This window comes from Bubalus bubalis, chromosome 4 (assembly GCF_019923935.1).
Source record: "Bubalus bubalis isolate 160015118507 breed Murrah chromosome 4, NDDB_SH_1, whole genome shotgun sequence".
Lineage (NCBI taxonomy): Eukaryota > Metazoa > Chordata > Mammalia > Artiodactyla > Bovidae > Bubalus > Bubalus bubalis.
The window spans coordinates 133,637,819-133,660,903 of record NC_059160.1 but is presented as its reverse complement, the minus strand read 5'-3'; the positions used below and the strand labels follow the sequence as shown (position 1 = coordinate 133,660,903).

Here is a 23,085-nt window from a genome sequence, read left to right as displayed (position 1 = left end):
ACAACTGAGTGACTGAACTGAAGGTGACCTGTAATCAGAAGTTGGTCAAAAATTGGAAGCTGATATTCAAAAGCTGATGGGGAGTTTTTTTTAACACCTCTTCTCTTAAGCAAAATGAAACTACCTATGCACCCAGAGGGAAAGAAAAATACTCTAAAGCCTTTGTGAAAGGATGCACTAAAATATTCAAAGGCAAACAGCTCTAAATCCAGAACACAGAAATCTTTTGATTTCCATCTTAGTTAGAAATCTTCTCCCTGATACATTTTTTTTTAAAGCAAATTAAGCATAATGTAGTTGGATGGGTAGCTCAAACTATAATGTCACTTAGGCTGCAATCCAATTTGGGGAAAAATTAAGAACAACTCTTTTTCCTTAATTTAGAAACCTTTGCAAAACTAGGAACTTACTCACTATAACATCTATTTCTTTTATCAGTCCTAAAACCTCCACTATTTATCTCAAAAGTATTGTAGAAATTCTGGCCTTAGGAAGCCAAAGTCCTTGGAGGAAATTTTATTCTTTCCCTGTACCTCTGAGATGCAAATGTTGCATTAAAAACTTGTGGGATCATTTCATTCTTTTTAATGCTGAGTAATATTGTATATGCATATTGTATATGTGTATTACATCTTCTTTATCTGTCTATGGGCATTTAGTTTGCTTCCATATCTTGACTTGTAAACAGTGCTGCAATGAACTCTGGGGTACACGTATCCTTTCAGATCTTTTTTTTTTCTCTGGACACATGCCCAGGAGTGGGATTGCAGGGTAACATGGTACTCTATTTTTGGTTTTTTAAGGAACCTCCATGCTGTTCTCCACAGTGGCTGTACCAGTTTGCATTCCCTCCTACAGTGTAGGAGGGGTCCCTTCTCTCCACACCCTCTCCAGCATTTGTTGTTTGTGGATTTTTTGATGATAGCCATTCTGACCTGTGAGGTGACTTCTCACTCTAGTTTTGATTTGCATTTTTCTAATAACTAGCTATGCTGAGCATCTTTTCATGTGCCTGTTGGCCATCTGTATGTCCTCTTTGGAGAAATGTCTCTGCAGGTCTTTTGCCCATTTTCTGAGTGGGCGGCAACATGGATGGACCTAGAGGGTGTCATACTGAGTAAAGCAGACAGACAAGGAGAAATATCGTGTGACATCCCTTACATGTGGAATCTAAAAAAAAAAAAAAAGATACAAATGAACTAAAATGAACCTATGGTTGCTAGGGGAAGGGATAGTTAGGGAGTTTGGGACTGACATGTACACACTGCCACATTCAAAACGGATAACCAACAAGGACCTACTGTTCAGCACATGGAACTCGTACTGTTCTGCACCGGCCTGGATGGGAGAGGGCTTGGGGGAGAATGAATACGTGTATATGCTAAGTCACTTTCAGTTGTGTCTGACTCTGTGCAACCCCATAGACGGCAGCCCACCAGGCTCCCCCGTCCCTGGGATTCTCCAGGCAAGAACACTGGAGTGGTTGCCATTTCCTTCTCCAGTGCATGAAAGTGAAAAGTGAAAGTGAAGTCACTCAGTCGTGTACAACTCTTAGAGACCCCATGGATTGCAGCCCACCAGGCTCCTCCGTCCATGGGATTTTCCAGGCAAGAGTACTGGAGTGGGATACGTGTATATATGTGGCTGAATCCCTTCACTGTTGGCCTGAAAGCACCACCACACTGTCAATCGGCTGTGCATGCACACGTAGTCACTTCAGTCACGTCTGACCCTTTGTGACCCCATTGCCTGTAGCCCACCTCTGTCCACGGGATCCTCCAGGCAAGAATACTGGAGTGAGTTGCCGTGCCCTCCTTCGAAGGGAGATCTTCCCGACCCAGGATCAAACCTGCATCTCTTGTGTCTACCTCCACTGGCAGGTGGGTTCTTTGCCACTAGCACCACCTAGGAAGCCCATTAATCGGCTATACCCCAATATAAAATAAAAAGTTTCAAGTTTGAAAAAAAACATAAAATTGATAACCCCCAGAATACTTCTGGGAGTTAATTCCCATCAAAAGATGAACAAAAGGGAAAGATCATTTGAAACATAGGTGGGCAAAAAAAATGTTAAGTGTCTTCCCCACCAATGCAGTAAAAAACTTCACCCTTTTGAGCAGACTTATTTCACCTACCAGAAAACAACTTAAATCCAATATTTTTTATGACTAGTGAAATTTTGTATTATTGTACTTGATTCACAGCAGTAATTTAAAAGTGGAACCCAAAAGGTCTCTGTCGATTCATGTGTGTCTATGTATGTGCTGGGGGCTTCCCAGGCGTCTCGGTGGTAAAGAATCTGCCTACCAGTGCAGGAGATGTGGGTCTGATCTCTGAGTTGGGAAGATCCCCTGGAGAAAGAAATGGCAACCCACTCCAGTATTCCGGCCTGGGAAATCCCACGGACAGAGGAGCCCAGTGGGCTATAAAAGAATAACAGAAGAGTTAGACACGACTTATCAACTAAACAACAGTGTATGTGTTAGAGATGTTCTGAATTTTCCACCTACAGATAGTACTGCCAAAATTAATTTGTAAAAAAGCTCTATTGAAGTGGCTTTAAAAGAGTAAGTGCTTATATAAATCAAGTAAATTGAATCCAGTAGTCCCCCTTAATCTGTGGTTTCAATTTCCATGGTTTTAGTTACCTACCATCAACCTCAGCCTGAAAATATTAGAAGAAAAATTTCAAAAAATAAGTCATAAGTTTTACATTGTTTGCTGTTCTGAATAGTGTGATGAAATTTCTTGCCACCTCACTCTACTCCATCCTGGGATTCCCCAACCATAAACAGTGTCATGGCTCCACGATCCAGGGTCATGATTCTTCTCCTGACGTATCATCAGAAAGTCAGTAACAGCCTAACATTACATCACAACGCCTACATCACTCGCCTCACTTCACTTCATCACAGGCATTCCATCATCTCACATCATCACAAGAAGACGCGTGAGTATAGTACAATTAGATGTTTAGAGAGAGATAAAATGAGAGAGACCACATTCACATATCTCATTGTTGCAAGTGTTCATCAGCTTTTGTTAATCTCTAACTGTACCTAATTTATAAATTAAATTTTATCATAGTTATGTATGTATAGAAAAAACAGAGAATATGTGGAATTCAGGACTATCCATGGTTTCAAGCATCCACTGCAAGTCTTGAAACATATCCCCTAAAGATAAAAGGGGATTACTGCAAATGTAAATAAGATAAAAGTTTTTCAGTAAATTTTAAAAATAGTTTCTCTAAAATATTATTTGTAACCTAAAATCGTAAAGTTTTGCTAAATTAAATGATGGATAGTCACTAGATATCCAGATCCTTTTCAAATCAGATAAAACACTAAGATTCATGAACTGTTGAATAAAATCAATTTGATCTTTAAATTTACTTAGTTGAATTTTGTTTTATAATAAAGGTGAAGGTTACCAGATACTATTTCTTAATAAAATTTTTCAAAGTAAAAAGAGAAGGTAATTATAAAAAGAAATTAAAAAAACCCCACAAATATTAAATGCACTTAAACCAAAGAGCACTAACTAGTCAGTTTAACATATATCCAACCTGTTACGTGCTTTCTTTCAAAGGATCAAGGGCTTCAAAATCAAGATACATACTGTAAGTGTGAGTTTTTCGTGCCTTGCAATAGTTCTACTGTCTGCCTCTTGGCACAGGAAACTTTGGAGGGACCCATCATCTGTTTCAAGTCACCAGCATTTCCAGAATGCGAAGGACTTCGAGGCATGCCTACTTCAACAAAAGCATCATTACAACCTGTAGAGGAGAAGAAAAAAAAAGTAAAAATCCAGGGGACTTCCCCGGGAGTCCAGTGGTTAAGACTTTGCCTTCCAATACAGGGGGTAAGGGTTCAGTCCCTGGTCAGAAAACTAAGATCTCACATGCCTCACAGCCAAAAGACCAAAATATAAAACAGAGCAGTATTGTAAACGAATACAATAAAGACTTAAAAATGGTCCACATCAAAAAAAGAAAAAAAAATCAAAATATCACCTTATTATCAACAATCACCTGCAATAGAAATTAATCAGATTCTGACTCTATGGAGACACAGCATTAACAGCTTTCAGCTACAGAGATGATACCTTAAATTAAGGCTATCTTAAAACTGAAAGATGAAATCTGAAAAGTAGACCCTCATATTTTTTAAAGATTGATAGAAATATATGGCAAAAACCACCACAATATTATAAAGTAATTAGCCTCCAATTAAAATTTAAAAAAAAATAAAAGCAGGAACACAAATTAACGGTTACTTTGGGGCAAAAAAAAGATAAAAAAAAAAAAAAGAAATACTCTACTTGGAAAAAAATTACACAGCAAATTAATGCTTTCCTGCTGCACAATTACATTCACTTTAATTTAGGAGTCCTGATGGAATGGGAAGCGCTCTTTCACCATGTTCTTTGGAACCTTGTTCAAGATGCTGTCCTTCTGCATCCCTGAGGCAGGGTGAGTCATAACTAGTCAGCAAAACCAACTCAAAAATCACTGCATAGACTTTTACGATCCCTTTATCCAATCAACAGAGCAGGCTGAAGTTCAGAAGGAAAGATACCTTCCGTGGGGTTTGATTTGGGAGATGTCTGCTCAGATCCAGCCGTCTGCCGGGATGGATCACCGTGATTCGCACTCAGCACTTTTTCTCCAAGCGATGAAGTGGATATTGCACCATATTTTAAACTTGGAGACTGAAATAACGGTAGAAAATAGCACAGAGATATGGTCACAATCCTACAATTCATTTCAGGTAAAAGTTTAAATATGTTACCAGTGGCTTATCCTTTACGAACAGCGTAAGTCACAAGCTTCTTGCTGAAGGGCATTACCTGTGTGTGTCCATTTAAAGCAGCGGAGATTTTTTTGCTTTCTGTCTGCATAGTGTTGATATGGACATCAACAGGCGTCAAGCCAGGAGGGGGAGATGGAGCTGTGTGCCCATAAGTGGGTACTCCAGACAACAAAATATTGGTTAACGTGGCTTGGGCAGTGGATGGAATCATAAGGTGTGGTATAGCAGAAAAACCTACAACAGCATTTCAGGAAGACAGGTATTAGACACGAAGCAACTCAGAATCAAGAAGCATTGTTTTGTTATTTCAAGTAACAACAAAAAAGTCACTTTTGTTGCTGTCAATGCTGAAGAAAATTCAATTTTGATACCTCCGTTAATAGGTTTAACACATTAATATAAAAACATACGAGTATTAGAATGGAACAACATTTTAGAGAGTATTTAATCTAAGCTCTTCATTGTACAGACAAGGAGATAATAGCTAGACTTTGCAAGTGCATTTGACTACTAAGCAAATTTGTCAGACTAGAATCTGCATTTCCTAATTACCAGGTCAGTGACCCGCAGGCGTTTCTGCCATTGCTCTACGTGCATCATGCTCTTTTTCCTGATCTGCTTGTCACATCTGAAGATTACATATTACTTTTATGAAAAACTCACTGTTTAATTATGCTTCATTTTAACTGACTGACACTTTGGAGAATTTTTTGGCTGCAGTATGCTCTGAGCCATAATTGTTCCCTGAGGAAATGGAACCACTAGTAAATTTTACTTAAAAACCAATAATACCTAAGAATACACGCCTTCGATTGTACTTAAATACTACTGACCTGTGGCACTCGACGTATTACCAAGTGGAGGTGCCCACAACGTGGGGCTGGGGGTGCCAGAACTCGGACTTTGCAAAGGACTGACTGAGCTATTCAGAGCATTTAAGAGTGAGTTTGGGGTTGTCGAAGTGTTGAGAGATAAGGTGGTGGGTCCCAAAAGACCTGAAAAGATGAATGTAAAGTCAATACACATAAATTCAAGATTGTAATATACAGACAGCATCGATATTGCCGTTAGGAACGCACGTTCATAGAATCTGATGTTTTCCAGTCATAAGGTATGAGTGACAGATAACCTTCTTTCAAATATTCACATGAAATACCACATGATACACAGCTCCAACACTGGACCCTGTTTGTCCACAAACAGATCCAGAAACGGAAGGACAGGGGAGCTCAGACCAGGATAGACCCCAGGGCCTGGAGCACCACCAGCTGCGTCGCCATCATTTCAATGAGCCAGTATGAATGAAATTGTGCTCAAGTGGAAACCCAATTTTAATTTCTCTGCGTAACTCACGTGTCATCTGCTTTAAAAAAAAAAAAAAAAAAACTCTTTCTAAACCACTTACAATTAGCAGTGAATTGGGAAATGTTTTCCTGCAACAGGACAGCTTCCTTTGGTTCATCTGCAGAGAGGCTGGCCTCCCTGAAAAAGCTTTCATACCACGTTTGAAAGAAGATCTCAGTTCCTGCCAAAGTGCCTGACTGGCATTTCCTGACTTACAAGCAGTGCTGTATTCTTACAACTCTGTTCAGCATCTCCAGTGGAAGGGACAGCTTTAGGAGATTACAGGCCAAGGGGGAAAATTTGTCTTTACTTCTAATGGTGTCTGGGCTACTTCATCATATTATAACCACATTACATCTTTAAAAAGCTAGAATAGCTACTAAAAAATTTAAAGACTGCTGAGAGATTTTTGCTAGGGCTTCCCAGGTAGCTCATGGGTAAAGAATCCACCTGCCAATTCAGGAGACGCAGAAGATGTGGGTTCGATCCCTGGGTCGGAAGAACCCTTGGAAGAGGAAATGGCAACCCACTTCAGTACTCTTGCTGGGATAATCCCATGGATGGTGGAGCCTGGTAGGCTACAGTCCCTGGGGTCGCAAAGAGTTGGACATGATGGGAGTGACTGAGCATGCACGCACAAGAGTCTTTTTTGTTTCAAATCAACACTAAGGCAGAATGATTTGTGAGGGTTAGTGCATTAACTTTTTATACACAAGCTACTTAAAATGTACAAAAAAGAAGTGAACCTAGAATAACTGTAATATAGCAATGAACTTTATCCAACAAAACGGGAATCTGTAAATGAGACAGTTCGTATCACACCATGACTATTAAATGGCTCACCCTGCTTTCTTAAAAAACTAAAGCACCAAGGTGATGTTTTCTTTCACCTTTCTCTTCTTTACCTCAGATACAAATGCAGGTCCATTCACTTCCCACAGTGGCTGCAGGCTAGGTTTCCTTTGTGTCTGGACGAGGCAAAAGGCACCACTGGGAGTGCAGTTCCGCTTGCCTTCACCTCCCCCTCTGCCCACCCCACATACAGATTTGCAATTACTTTTTGTAAAGCAAACTGGATAATCTTTATCTCTAGGGACCGATGGCAATATTGCAAATGCAGGAAAGAACAAACACATAAATTATAGTCAGCCTGCTCACTTCACTCTCCATGGCATTCTTAATTTAGAAGAACGAACACAGCCACCGAAAATAAAACAGCAAGACCTTGATTATTTATGCAGAAATAAAAAGAAATCCAGAGAGTCTAACCAAAAAAAAAAAAAAAATCAAAATAGATTGATCCGAGTTGTGTTGCTTTTCACCTGATCACAGGACGTAAAGAAGGAAAAAAGAGCCTCTAAAATGTAGCCCCAGACAGTAGAAAGAAAGGGAACCGGATAAGCAATCCCCTGGTGACGGAGAAGGGCTGTAATAATAAATTTTATACCTAGTCCAGTGAGTCCAAGGCCTGCAGAAGCTAAGATATCCAGGCTGGGACATGCCAGGCCGGCGGGGCACGACGCTGGGGACGGGCTGGTTGCTATGGAAACCCCACTGCTTTCAAGTCCGAGGAGACATTTCCTTGCTTCATACATATTTAAGGCATTTCGCTCAACACTTTTCACAATCACAGACTATGAAAACACATAATGAGAAAGAAAAAAGTGACACGCAAGTAGTCTACAATGAACTGCGGAAGGGGGTGAGAAAATGAGTATGATAATAAGAATTCCACTCAGGGTATGGATTAATGCTGCCTTAAAGTCAACTGCAAATTCTAACCACTTATTTCCTAAGTTTACTCCTTTCGGTAAAAGCATAAAAGGTTAATTACCACTTACTCGGTGTGTCCTCCATCCCAGACGCTGTGATGGAAGCTGCACAAATACTCTAATTCCTGCAGAACCTTACGGGGTGAAATTATTATTCGTGTTCAGCGAAGACCCAAAGTCACAGGGCAGATGCAGGGGGTGCTAGAGGAGCCTAGGCCCGGCTGTCCTACAACCCATTCTCGCTTACATCCTCTTGTCTCTACATTAAGGCTCCCCCCATTTATCTCAGCTTTAAAAAATCAAATTTGTCACCACAGATAGACTGCACGGTACTGGTCATTTACATCGGACATTCACAGTCTTCCAGTTAACGGACCTGGAGGTACCGCTCTTCCTCGCTGATGACATATCTATGGCAAAGCTTATGGCGAAATAAATTCCCAAACAATAAATCTTTTTTTCCTCAATGGACTCATCTAGAGAATTGGAAATCTGAACCCATGAGGGAAAGCCTCCAATGGAAAATAAAGAAAATGTGTGGCTGACAAAGCAGTTAAAGCAGTGGTCAGCCCGGAGGCCAGGGAGGCATCATTAAAAAGCTCTGGGATGCGGCAAGGTTTCAGAGCTCTCATTTACCATTTTCCCCTGACCTCTGCTCACTTCTTGCTGAACTCCAGAACTCTTCCTGGGCCTGTCCATCGTCACGTGCAAAGTCTCTTCTGTTTGCATCTTTTCATCCTAATACTACCTACAGTGATTCTAGTCAACTCAAATTACTCCAATATGAAGCTTCACAATGCATAAAGTTAATGTCCTATTCTCTAATTTTAAACTCACTATAGCAAGCTCATTTAGAATCAATCCTATCTTTTCCTTTAAAGTTTTCTTTGAGGAAGGCATGATTTTTTTTCTCATGTTGGACCCTGACTACCACATTATTTGCATACATACACATATATAACAATACATATTTTTATATATGTGCCATATGCATATATGATAAAATTCATAGTTTAGAAATTTTAAAGGCACGACTGTTTGGCGTTTTATCTACTATAATAAAAATATATGTTATCATTTAGTATACATTGTTGTGTAACTTATTTTTTTTCACATTTTAAAAATTTATTTATTTTTAATTGAAGGATAATTGCTTTACAGTATTGGGTTGGTTTCTGCCAAACACCAACATGAATCAGCCATAGGCATACTCATGTCCCCTCCCCTCCTGCACATCCCTCCCCACCTCTCTCCCCATTCCACCCTCTAGGTCATCGCAGAGCGCTGGTTTAAGCTCCCTGAGTCATACGGCAAATTCCCACTGTCTATTTTCCATATGGTACTGTATGTTTCCATGTAACTTGCTCCATACATCCCGCCCTCTCCTCTCCTCCCCCTCCGACCATGTGCATAAGTCGGTTCTCTATGTCTGCATCTCCACTGATGCTCTGCAAATAGGTTCATCAGTACCATCTTTCTAGATTTCATATATATGCATTAGTATATGATATTTGGTTTCCTCTTTCTGATTTACTTCATCAACTTGGTTTTTTTATTCAACACTACTCTTGTCGATTAACTTCTGATACAAAGGTTTCCTCAGCACGTGTGACTAGACATAGAATCGCTGGTGGTAGAATATCAGTGTTTTTATGATCAGATGATCACAAACTACTTTTAAAGTGCTTGGGCCAACTTACCCAGTTTAATGCAGGAACATTTCTCTTTCCTCATATTCTTACCAGCACTTAATATCATCAGACCTATCCCATTAAATTTTTGACAGCACATGTAATTACTGAAATTTTGCAACATCTTAAAAGAGACGCTCCAAGAAAACTGAACTAGGGACCCTTAATTATTTGAAGTATTTATGAAAGCGAATGGGCGGGCACCTATTCTTCAAACCTCCAGGGCTAGCTTAGTGGCTCACAAGTAGTAAATAAACCAAGCATTTTTAAAACTGCTTTGGATCTGTACACACACGTGGACATAACACAACATTTAGCCTTACCAACTCTGTGGCAACTTCGTAAAGCTTAAAGTTACCAGACTGCAAATTAAGAAAACAGAAAAGTCTCCTTCCCATATATGTAATTAAAATAATGGTCACAAATAGACTCCAAAAAGCAACACATATATAAAGAAAATGATCAATAACAAATGCTGTTACAAATTTGCCTTTATATAAAGTAAAATATAATATGTAACAGTGTCTATTATATAGAAATCAAGTGTCATGTATATGCAGATATTCATTTATATGAAAATCACACTATATTGAATGTGATATGATACTTGGTTCTCTTTGGGCCCAGACTCTGAACCCACCTTGCTTGGCTGTTTTGGCTTTGGTTTAATACTGATGAAGACATCGAGCTGTTCCATCAGCTGAGCAATGAACTGTGGATCGACTTCAATTTCTTCCTTCATATCAAACATCAGCACAAGGGGAAGACAACCCTAGAAAATGCCACAGTGGAAAGTGTGGGAGGTAAAACACTGTTTATACATCCAATAATTTAACATGCCTACAGATAACACAACATTTTATAGATTTAAAGAATAAGAGTCCCTTTGCTGTCCACCAGAAACTATCATGCTGTTAATTAGCTGTATTCCAATACAAAATAAAAAGTTTAATTAAAAAAGAATAAACCAAAGTGTCGAAGCTAAATTATATACCTTCACATAGCTTAGAAGGCTGGCGTGGAAAGAATATTGAGGGGTAGAAACTATCTTCTGGATGATGGAAATAAGTGTCTTGTGTTTCTCTTTCTGGCCATGAATTTTTTTTTTTTCCCCTACTCTCCACCTTGGAAAAATTCTTCCACCTTGGAAAAATTCTTCCATTCTCTGACTTCAGCTTTGTTGGTGGTGCCAGAAACTATAATCTCAACTACATGAAGGGTAGTAATCTTGTGGTCCGGCTCAAAGACTTACAGTGGAGGCTTTTTACTGTCTCCTGAATGAAATCTAAACATATATCAGAATTTAAAAATCTCCACACTTCCACCCACTTTGCTTGTGCAGTCACAGGTCTCTCGGTGTATGTCTGCCCCTTCTCCAAACTACACCAACCTATGGACAGTCTTTGCAACAGATTCTGTTCCTCGGTATCTTAACTCATCACAAGGCTTCTTTGCCAACCCAAGTCCTACTTCTCCTTCGATGCAGCTCAAACCTCACCTCCTTCCTGGAGGAAACGGCTACTGTCACCCTTTCCTGTAACTGTCTCACTCTTCAGCATAGCAGCGTTTAGCACTTGTACATTTTCTCTGATTCTTTCTTCCTGGCTCCTCATCTACTGAGTATAGGAACTACATCCCACATTTTTTGTGATGTACAGATCGATGGGTTTGTACATAAGTATTGGAAAAAGTTACTGTCAAACATAACAGAATTAAAAAGAAATCACCATGTTCCATTTCTCTTCTGGAAAAGAGATGTTTATAAGGACGTTGCTATAAAAAAAGGGTGATACCATTTAAAATTTAAGTTAAAGCCTTTTAATTTCTCTCTCAAACTTTCAGTATTGTGCAGTAATAATAATATGTCTCATTGCATACCTGTATTTTTGTCAGGTATGAGCACAGTATGAATATGAATTCATAACAGTGCTGATCGCTTGAAAATTTCACTGAACTCAGTATCTAAAAACTTGAAAAGTGTGAAAAAAGAAAGTATGAAGAGTAATCATAATAATCTTTGGATACAAATATGCTGTCTAACTAGCAGTATACTAAAAGTAGCCTAAGTAAGCTTAGCTAAAAAAAAAATCATTCACAATGAAATTAATTTCTTAAAATAATGTATCATAATTCTTAGTGATTATAACAAGTTTTCATCTGTCAGAGGAATGGAATCAACAATACACATCTGGATTTTCTGAAGGTTTCTCAAAAACAGATTCTGCAAGTTAATACCAGTAAAGGTCATGTCTGAAGCTTATGGATTCAAATGTCACTAAAGGTCTAGCCAGAATGGAGAATATAATGGTATTTTTTAATAAGAATACATGGTATGTCAGTCCATTTTGTTAATATGTATCAACCTACACACTGGGTTTTTAATGAATATAGGAAGGATAGGTTGAATAGTATAAACTGAAAGCAGTAAATTATGTAACTTATTTTCTTTCAATTCATGACACTCAAATTCACGGCTCAAATACTATAGCATTTTTAAAATGGTACAAAAGATTTATGAAATGTTCAAATGTTTCATGCTACCAAAATTTATTATCTTTGAGGGTAGGGTAAAATTTTTAATTTATTAATTTTTAGTTGCTCTGTTTAAACAGTGGGTTTTTTTTGTCAAACATAAACTAATGCTAAATGTCAAATAAAAATAACCACCTTCCACAAAATATAGCCGATTATTTCCATGTAACCTCTTCAGTTGTTTAAATTTATATAAACAAATACTGCAAGAGAATTACCCACAAAATGAAATTAAATCTGGGAGGCACCATGTACCTTATTCTTTTACTTTCTTTTACCAAGAAACTTCCTTATTAAACCAGAATTCCAAAGTGCTTCCATAACTACCACATTGCTACAGCATGTGCAGCAACATACACTGTACCCAGAGAGGTTAAAAAAACCTGCACCATTAATTTCAGTAAGCCTACCATGAGATACTGCCTTGCAAGACAGACAGACTCAATGGTGCCCTGGAGGTAGACGGTGGATTTCTTTTGTGGATTACTGGGATCGGGAAAGTGGATCTGAGCACCCGTTCTCTGCATGATATGTTTGATGTTGCTTCCATTTCGACCCATCATAAAGAGATGATGCTGAGCTGCGATATCCAGTTGCGTGCTCACGGGGATAGCGGACGCCAAGCTCCCGGCAAGATGTTCCAACAGCATGGCCGTTCCTTCCTAGGAGAAAAGGTGGGAGAGAAATAGTCCCATGTGATAGCCATCCACACTGAAGGGAGAGGTTCTACTGCGCTTCTGACAGCTATGGAAAAATTCAACATGTCCTAAAAGCCAGAATGTGGGGCCTTCCTGGTGGTCCAGTGGTTAAGAATCTGCCTTCCAATGCAGGGCATGCAGGTTCGATCCCTGGTCAGGGAACTAAGATTCACGAGTCGAGGGGCAACTAAGCCCATGTGCTAGCAACCAGAGAAGCCCACAGCCACAGTGAAGGAACCCATATGCTACAACTACGACCCAACACAGCCAAATAAACAAACAAATATTTTTAAAATAAATAAATAAAAATGGGAACCAGAATGCAATATGAGAGAAAAAATTCCAGAAAACGAATTTGTCTTAAAATCCTTTAAAAATAAAACTCTATGGTTCCTGTACCTACAGTGTCTGGAATGACCTACACCACTCACCTTCACAGCGCTTGTGTTATTCTGAGACCCCCGTACTATCACCGTAGCACCATACATTCGGGACCGCTGCTTAAATGACACTGAAATGTTGTACATTTGTGATATGTGCTGAATAGAGGGGGAATTAGGATCAGGCACTGGTTGAAGAATTCCAGCAATTGGCAGCTCAAACATCAGCACCAAAGGAAGCAGCTCCTAAAACGAAATCATAGAACCCAGAGCAGACAGTTAGGTCACTGCATAGTTACTGAAAGTGAAAATGTTAGTCGCTCAGTCATGTCTGACTCTTTGCAACTCCAAGGACTGTAGCCCGCCAGGCTCCTCTGTCCATGGAATTCTCCAGGCAAGAATACTGGAGTGGGTAGCCATGCCCTCCTCCAGGGAATCTTCTTGACCCAGGGATAAAACCCGGATCTCGTGCATTGCAGGCAGATTCTTTACCTTCTGAGCCACTAGCGAAGCCCATTCATTTAGAGATATGTGTGATTCATTCATTCTCAAGACGGGATTTTTTCTCAAGATGAAAATTAAATGTGCATTAATTTTTTTAAACACCATCCTTGTAGAGAATGGGGACAAAAAGAAGCAAATGCAGAAAAATATGGGAAACCTATTGAAAATGTGTTCATTTCCCCAGTACCCCTCGACTCCCTCATCCTGCAACACAAAATTAGTGCAGCTTATGTTTTCATCAAAATTCCACTGTAACTCAAAACGCAATATGCTGGAAGTCTCCCGGTCCCTACGTGGGAGTGTAGTTTTTATAGACAGTAAACAAAAATCTCTAAATTAAATTTGCCTTTATATATTCTTTTAAAATATAGAAGCCACTGGCCCCATTTATACACACACACACACACACACACACACACACACATATAGATGATTGGAGAAGGCAATGGCACCCCACTCCAGTACTCTTGCCTGAAAAATCCATGGACGGAGGAGCCTGGTAGGCTGCAGTCCATGGGGTCGCTAGGAGTCAGACATGACTGAGCAACTTCACTTTCACTTTCACTTTTCACTTTCATGCATTGGAGAAGGAAATGGCAACCCGCTCCAGTGTTCTCGCCTTGAGAATCTCAGGGACAGGGGCGCCTGGTGGGCTGCTATCTATGGGGTCGCACAGAGTAGGACATGACTGAAGCAACTTAGCAGCAGCAGCATATACATGATTTACTTCATTGTACAGTAGACTAACAACATTGTAAAGCAATCATCCTTCAATAATTTAAGATTTTTTAAAAAAAATAATGCTTTTATTACAGCCATAAGCTTGGGTAGGCTATCTGAAGTTTTTAAATAGAAGGAGACTTCTGCAAAACCTGAGTTTATAACTTGAATTGCCTGTGGCATTTTTCCTCAGGCATCTTTTTGATCATTTCAAAACCATCAGAGCAACAGAGCCAGGTAAAATTTAGACCATCTCTAAGAAGCATCTTTGAGACATTAAAATAACTTTTGTCACTCTTTCCTACATGTTGAACATATGATCTGGTTATAAATTGATAAATTACAATATTTTTACTGCCTTATAATGCCAACATTGCTGACATTGCTTTATAGTACAAAAAGGAATCAATACTTACCCGAATTCTAACTCGGGCAGATTCTACTCCTGCTGGTTGTCCTGCTATAGATACCTGCAAAAGTAAAAAACACAGATTTATTGTTCTTGAATCCACATCCACTTTCTCAGCTGTCTACTCCCTCACTACCCAAAGTGTCATCCAGGATAAAACAGCATGGTACAAGCATGGTCTTTATCTCGGAGTTGGTTAAAAATGAAGGATCTCAGGCACCAACCCAGACCTACTTAATAAGAATCTGCATTTTAACAAGCTCTGGTGATCTGTGTCAGTTGACCAACATTACCTCCTGGACTTACCTAAAACCTCCCAGCCCACAGGGGGCCTCCCACCCTCTTCCCATTTTCTTGTATTCACTGCATTTTCCCACTTTTGTTTAAACTCTTTGCACACGAGATGGGCATCAATGTGCCATGATACTGCCACCGTATATTCACAAAGTAACGGACTACTTCCATGCTGGTTGGCAAAAAGCACTGTTGCTCCACCAGCCCTTTCTCAGGATCTTCTAGGCTTTCCTATGATCCAGCAATTGAGGAACTGCTCTTGGTATTAGGGCGAGAGTGTGGGGCTCCAGGACAGTGTTCTCATGGGTCATGCCCACACCATGTTGTCAGATAACAGCCTCTCTTGCTTTTTACCATGGCTTTCTGTCTAGTTTCTTGTGTATATATGCCACTGTCACCATCGGTCCCCAAAGAGAAAAGACTGTGTCTTAGTCATCTTTGTGGCCAACATAGTTTCTCTGTCGTTTAGTTGCTAAATTGTGTCTAACTCTTTGCGACCTCATGGACTGTAGCCCACCAGGCTCCTCTGTTCATGGGGTTTCCTAGACAAGAATACTGGAGTGGGTTGCCATTTCCTCCTCCAGGGGATCTTCCCAACCTAGGAATCGGATAGAACCTGGGTCTCCTGCCCTGGCAAGTGTGTTCTTTACCCCTGAGCCACCCAGGTTCTAATATCATGATTAGAGTTCTAATATCATGATTAGAGGAGAGAAAACTTTCAAACAATACAAAGAACACTATCTGTTCTTCAAGTACTGACAGCATTTTGATGTAGACGCATGAGTTCCATTTGTTTCCAAACCCAAGAACTAGAAAAAAAAAGGAGGGGGGCATAAAAGAGAGACATAATTCAGCCAACGTGAGAAAGTCGGACCCTTGCACATCACCGCTCAGGTGACCCGGGGTACCTGGAGGAGCACTCGTGTGATGCTGCAGACAGAATCCCAGCTATCAACAGGTGCCTGGACTAGGCGAGCTTTCAGATCCTTTCCTAACTCGCATGCCTTCTGAGCCTTTCTGCAAGGACTTCATTTAATGTTGCCATGACAACCTTCCCTCTCTTTTACCAACCATTTAGAGATCAAGAATTTAAGGCCCATCTACAATGCACCTCTTTAAAAAAGCTGAGCACTTTCAGTCTCCTTTGAGGGGGACATACAATCCATACTACCTGCCATCTTCACAAGTACTCTTTTGTTCTCATCTCCCCCCAAAGATGCACATACAGGAAATCCAAGCTTTAATCTGTCCCATAAAATTTCACGTGAAAAGTCCCAGCACCTGGTTGCTTTTTTCTGCTTGATTATTCCTGTTGGAGTCTGGGAAGTGGATGTGGCATCCTGTTTCTTCCATCACCTTTTTAATATTGTTGCCCCCTTTGCCGATTACATGAGAATGTTCTGTGTGTGAGACATCCATCTTCAAGGTGACCCGATTGCTCTACGTGGAAATAATGTATTATTTCTTGATGTACGAAAAAGGAAAGAACAACTCATAAAAAGACACGTTTACCCCAAGGGAACAAGATTAACAAAAAGTGACCCCGTGGAAGTTCTTAGAGATTTCTTAAGATCATCTTGATCTATAAATTTTTCAATTTTACCTATATATCCTTGGCTCATAAAAAATGTTTCATTTAAAGACAAATCTGTCCGAAGAAATAGGAAGATATACTCTTTACCAAGTTAATTTTTTTGGACAGTAGTATTCAAGTCAAATTAGTTACAATTACAAATAAATTACTTTTTTTTCTTTAATAGATATTATTCATGAAAATGAATTCAAATAACTGAAAAACAGGTAAAAAAAAATTGCAAGAGTGAATAAATGTATCTTAGTAGAAACGCTGAACAATGATAGAAAACTAGAAACAAAAATAAAGCTCAAAACTGAATAAAAAAAGGATTTACAAACATTTTCACAACTTCTCTATCACTGTATGGCAAACTTTACAAAGTAGGTAAATTATTCTTGCAGGGAGGAAGAAGAGTGAGGAAGAAATCACAAAGTATATATCTCCAGGAGTAAAATGGCTTAAGGAAACCAGCACAGAGTGTAAGATGAACTATATTAAAGGCAAATGTAAAATTTTAAGGCACAATGAACAATTATAGGCAGACTGGAATTCATGTATTTAATTTGGGGAAATGCAGTGCTGTAAAATTATAAAGACTAACATGAAATGTTTTCTCATTTATAATATTGATATTGAAATTCTTCAGTCCTTACAAAGTAAAATTAAAAAGTCAAAATACAGCAAGATTTTTAAAAGATCAGTAGTTATACACTTTCTGAATTCTTAAATTTTAAACTTAGATCCATTAAATACTTTGGTTTTTAAACTTAGTTATTTTAGTTAACCACTAAAAAAAAGAAAAAAAGATAACCTTTTTTGGATATTGCAAAATTTTTAATAATTATAGGATGAATAATTATTTTCTTAAAAAAGTACAACAGCAACAAAAAGGAACAAAAAATAGGGATTAAGAGAAGAGATTAAAAATAATTTCAATGAAATATTAGGTGGCAGAACCTAAGAACCAGACAGACTGGATTTGAACCCACCTCCCCACTTATCAGCTATGCTATCCTGTGTAAATATATCTCTTTCCTGAGCTTGTTATGAGGATTAAACAAATTAATATTTGTAAATGATGTAGCTAAGTGCCTGGCATAGAGTAAGTGATTTAGAAGTGTTTATTAAAATAAATTCTCAAAAACAAGTATACATTTTTAAATATTTTCATTTCTCTATTGTCTCTCTCTACACGTACCTGTAGAGAGAGAGAACATACCAGACACACTGGCAGATTGCATGCCATCACACACACAGCTATACAGAACATAATTTTGGTTTTCCACTGACATCATAAAAGCAAATATGCTAAATTCTTGCAGTCATTATTACTTGCTCTATATTAATCAAGGTCAGTGTCTATTTCTGACGATGGCATAAACACACATACGCACTTACACAGAAAGACACACACACATATACATGTTATGTATTTAAGTATATATATAGAGAGAGAAAGTATTATTTAATTACCCAACATGAGAGAACCTATACAAATTTGAAACAGACCTTTACATCCATTGTAGAATCAAGAGCTTATTTTAAAACCCACCATTATTTTCTCCTGGTTTTTCTTCTCCAAATAGTTCTTTCATAACAGCATGAAGTAGCCCCTTGCAGAGACAAGATTCTGACATCTGAGTGTCTTTAACATTCACTTACTTTTGTGTCTAAGACAGACATGATCATTTCCTTGGCTTCCTTAACATCTTCTTTCTTTCCAGAAACCTTAATGTGGGGATCTGTAAGAAATCAAGAACAAAGAGCTCATACGAAACCCCTAAGCTCTGTTTTAAAACTTCTGTTACAATATAAGAAAAAATGATTCCATAATACATTTAATATTTGATTCATTCTAGATGTGTTATCACTGTAATAAAAACAGAAATATGTAAAATACTCAACTGTGCATTTATCTATGCTTTTTTTTCCTTCTGAACACTGGCTAACCTATGTAACTTTAAATTTAATTGCAAAATAAGTATAGCATATAATTATTTTTTAAACAAGTGAGGAGTCTATGTATTCAATTTATTACTTCATCTCTTGGTACATTCCAGCACCTGTTCTAAAGGCTTAAAAGGCACTGCATCATTCAATCTACACCATAGTTTGCTTTTTTCTTTTTTAAACTACCTGTATTGTAAAGCAATTTCTTTAGTGAATATCCTGCCTATTTTAAATTCTAATGGTGACATCTCTAAAAATAAAGCATTTTTCAACTAAAAAAAAAAATCCCACAATGCAGTACCACTTCACAGTACATAGTTAAAATGAAACAGACAATAATAAGTGCTGTAAACCACAGTTTGGTGATTGTCTGCAGAGGAAACGAAGGCACAGAGCAGTTTAGCAACTTGCCCCAGAAAATCATTCAGGGGATGTTTATTATAATCCAGTGTCTTCCAACTCTGAATCCATACTTTAAACTATGTGATCATTTAAGAGATATTCTTATCGGCCAAAGTTGACAGGAAAAAAAAATCTTCATTCAGGAATATTTAATATTTATTCAGAATTAGTACTAAGAAAGTGACTAAGTACATGCTATGTCTGCAGGAAACCACTCATTCATTCAGTAAAGATTTTCTGAACCTCTACTATGCTTCTCCAGCAGCCTCACACTTTCAATGGAGGGGTTTGATCCCTAGTGGTGGAACTAAGAACCTACATGCCACATGCCATGACCAAAAAAGAAAGCTGTCTGTCCACATGGACCTTACAGACTTGTGCAGGGAGGTAAAAATCAGTCAAATAAATAAATGATCTATTATATTAGACCTAAAGAGCCTCTTCAGAGAAGGCAATGGCACCCCACTCCAGTACTCTTGCCTGGAAAATCCCATGGACGGAGGAGCCTGGTGGGCTGCAGTCCATGGGGTCGCTACAAGTCGGACACGACTGAGCGACTTCACTTTCACTTTTCACTTTCATGCATTGGAGGAGGAAATGGCAACCCACTCCAGAATTCTTGCCTGGAGAATCCCAGGAACGGGGGAGCCTGGTGGGCTGCCGTCTATGGGGTCGCACAGAGTCGGACACGACTGAAGCAACTTAGCAGCAGCAGCAGCAAAAAGCCTTTGATGAAAGTGAAAGAAAAGAGTGAAAAGGCTGGCTTTCCTCAACATTCAGAAAATTAAGATCATGGTATCTGATCCCATCACTTTATGGCAAATAGATGGAGAAAAAATAAAAACAGTGACAGACTTTATTTTCTTGGTCTCCAAAATCACTGCAGATGGTGTGATGATATTCAAAGACACTTGGTCCTTGGAGGAAAAGCTATGACAAACCTACACAGCATATTAAAAAGCATATTAAAAAGTCGCACTCTACCTTCTTTATGGTCCAACTCTCACATTTGTAATGACTACTGGAAATATCGTAGTTTTGATTAGATGGACCTTTGTTGCCAGAGTGATGACTCTTTATTAATATGCTGTGTAGGTTTGTCATAGCTTTTCCTCAAAGGAGCAAGTGTTTTTGAACATCATGGCTGCAGTCACCATCCACAGGGATTTTGGAACCCAAGAAAATGAAGTCTGCCACTGTTTCCATTTTTTCCCCATCTATTTGCCATGAAGTGAGTTCTTCTAAACCAAGATAAACTAGGATAAGCAAAATGACTCACTGTAGATTTTACCAAACTACACGTATTTCCTCATATTGTGATTTAACCTGCCCATCTCCACCTCACAGTCATCAAGGCCATGATTCATCAGTCCAGTTCAGTTCAGTCACTCAGGCAAGTCCAACTCTTTGTGACCCCATGGACTGCATTATGCCAGGCTTCCCTGTCCGTCACCAACTCCTGAAGCTTGCTCAAACTCAGGTCCATTAAAACAGTGACACCAACCAATCATGTCATTCTCTTTCGACCCCTTCTCCTCCTGCCTTCAATCTTTCCCAGCATCAGGATCTTTTTGAATCAGTCAGTTCTTCACATCAGGTGGCCAAAATATTGGAGTTTCAGCTTCAGCATCAATCCTTCCAATGAATATCCAGGACTGATTTCCTTTAGGATGGACTGGTTGGATCTCCTTGCAGTCCAAGGGACTCTCAAGAGTCTTCTCCAACACCACAGTTCAAAAGCATCAATTCTTCAGCACTCAGCTTTCTTTATAGTTCAACTCTCACATCCATACATGACTACTGGAAAAAACCACAGCTTTGACTAGATGGACCTTTGTCCGCAAAGTACTGCCTCTTTTTTAATATGCTATCTAGGTTGGTCATAGCTTTCCTTACAAAGAGCAAGCAAGTTTTAATTCCATGGCTGCAGTCAGCATCTGCAGTGATTTTGAAGTCCAAGAAAATAAAGTTTGTCACTATTTCCATTGTTTTCCCATCTATTTGCCATGAAGTGATAGGACCAGATGACATGATCTTAGTTTTTAGAATGCTGAGTTTTAAGCCAGCTTTTTCACTCTCCTCTTTCTCTTTCATCAGGAGGCTCTTCAGTTCCTCTTCACTTTCTGCCATAGGGGTGGTGTCATCTGCATATCTGAGGTTACTGATATTTCTCCTGGCAATCTTGATTCCAGCTTGTTTTTCATCCAGCCCAGCATTTCTCATGATGTACTCTACATATAAGTTAAATAAGCAGGGTGACAGTATACAGCCTTGATGTACTCCTTTCCTGATCTGGAACCACTCTGTTCTTCCCTGTCCAGTTCTAACTGTTGCTTCTTGACCTGCATATAAACTTCTCCAGAGGCAGGTATGATGGTCCGGTATTCCCATCTCTTTAAGATGGGAATTTTCCAGAGTTTTGCTGTGATCTATGCAGTCAAAGGCTTTGGCATAATCAATAAAGCAAAAATAGATGTTTTTATGGAATTCTCTTGCTTTTCTATGATCCAACAGACGTTGGCAATTTGATCTCTTCTTCCTCTGGTGTTTCTAATTCCACCTTGAACATATGGAAGTTCATGGTTCACATACTGCTGAAGCCTGACTTGGAAAATTTTCAGCATTACTTTGCTAGCATGTGAGATGAGTGCAATTGTGCGGTAGTTTGAACATTCTTTGGCATTGCCTTTCTTTGGGATTGGAATGAAAACTGACCTTTTCCAGTCCTGTGGCCACTGCTGAGTTTTCCAAATTTGCTGACATATTGAGTGCAGCACATTAACAGCATCATCTTTTATGATTTGAAATAGCCCAACTGGAATTCTATCACCTCCACTAGCTTTGTTTTTAGTGATGCTTCCTAAGGCCCACTTGACTTCACATTTCAGGATGCCTGGCTCTAGGAGAGTGATCACACCATCGTGATTATCTGGATCATTAGATCTTTTTAGTATAGTTCTTCTGTGTATTCTTGCCACCTCTTCGTAATATCTTATGCTTCTGTTAGGTCCATACCATTTCCTTTACTGTGACCATCTTTGCATGAAATGTTCCCTTGGTATCTCTAATTTTCATCAAGAGCTCTCTCGTCTTTCCCATTCTATTGTTTTCTTCTATTTCTCTGCATTGATCGCTGAGGAAGGCTATCACTCCTTGCTATTCTTTGGAACTCTGCATTCAGATGGGTATATCTTTCCTTTTCTCCTTTGCCTTTCACTTCTCTTCTTTTCTCAGTTATTTGTAAGGCCTCCTCAGACAACCATTTTGCCTTTTTGCATTTCTTTTTCTTGGGGATGGTCTTGATCACTGCCTCCTATACAGTGTCACAAACCTCTGTCCATAGTTCTTCAGTCACTCTATCAGATCTAATTCCTTGAATCTATTTGTTCTTCCACTGTATAATCATAAGAGATTTGATTAAGGTCATTCTTCAATGAGCTAGTGGTTTTCCCTACTTTCTTCAACTTAAGTCTGAATTTGTCAATAAGGATCTCATGATACGAGCCACAGTCAGCTCCAGGCCTTGTTTCTGCTGACGGTAAAGAGCTTCTCCATCTTTGGCTGCAAAGAATATAATCAATCTGATTTTGGTGTTGACCATCTGATGATGTCCATGTGTAGAGTCTTCTCTTGTGTTATTGGAAGAGGGTGTTTTCTAAGACCAGTGTGTTCTCTTGTCAAAACTCTGTTAGCTTTGCCCTGCAAAAGCTTTTGCCCTTCATTTTGTACTCCAAGGCCAAATTTGCCTGTTGCTCCAGGTATCTCTTACTTTTTACTTTTGCATTCCAGTCCAATATGATAATAAGGACATCTTTTTTGTGTGTTAGCTCTAGAAGGTCTTGTAGGTCTTCATAGAACCTTTCACCTTCAGCTTCTTCAGCATTACTGGTTCTGGCATAGACTTGGATTACTGTGATACTGAATGGTTTGCCTTGGAAACAAACAAAGTTCACTCTGTCATTTTTGAGATTGCACCCAAGTACTGCATTTCGGACTCTT

General features: G+C 39.0%; 1 protein-coding gene across 5 annotated transcripts in view; it reads right to left on the bottom strand.

The window, feature by feature from the left end:
- Positions 1-23,085, bottom strand: part of BICC1 (BicC family RNA binding protein 1) — a 349,763-nt gene that overhangs the window by 42,034 nt on the left and 284,644 nt on the right. For all 5 annotated transcript variants that reach the window (XM_044942092.2, XM_044942093.2, XM_006050730.4 and 2 more), the window contains 11 exons: positions 18,397-18,476; positions 16,440-16,598; positions 14,872-14,925; positions 13,283-13,477; positions 12,564-12,815; positions 10,262-10,393; positions 7,606-7,792; positions 5,648-5,809; positions 4,852-5,048; positions 4,581-4,713; positions 3,622-3,778 (listed from right to left, as the gene is read on the bottom strand). In XM_044942092.2, the coding sequence (XP_044798027.2) occupies positions 3,622-3,778; positions 4,581-4,713; positions 4,852-5,048; positions 5,648-5,809; positions 7,606-7,792; positions 10,262-10,393; positions 12,564-12,815; positions 13,283-13,477; positions 14,872-14,925; positions 16,440-16,598; positions 18,397-18,476 (1,708 nt within the window). The remainder of the gene's footprint in view (positions 1-3,621; positions 3,779-4,580; positions 4,714-4,851; positions 5,049-5,647; positions 5,810-7,605; positions 7,793-10,261; positions 10,394-12,563; positions 12,816-13,282; positions 13,478-14,871; positions 14,926-16,439; positions 16,599-18,396; positions 18,477-23,085) is intronic.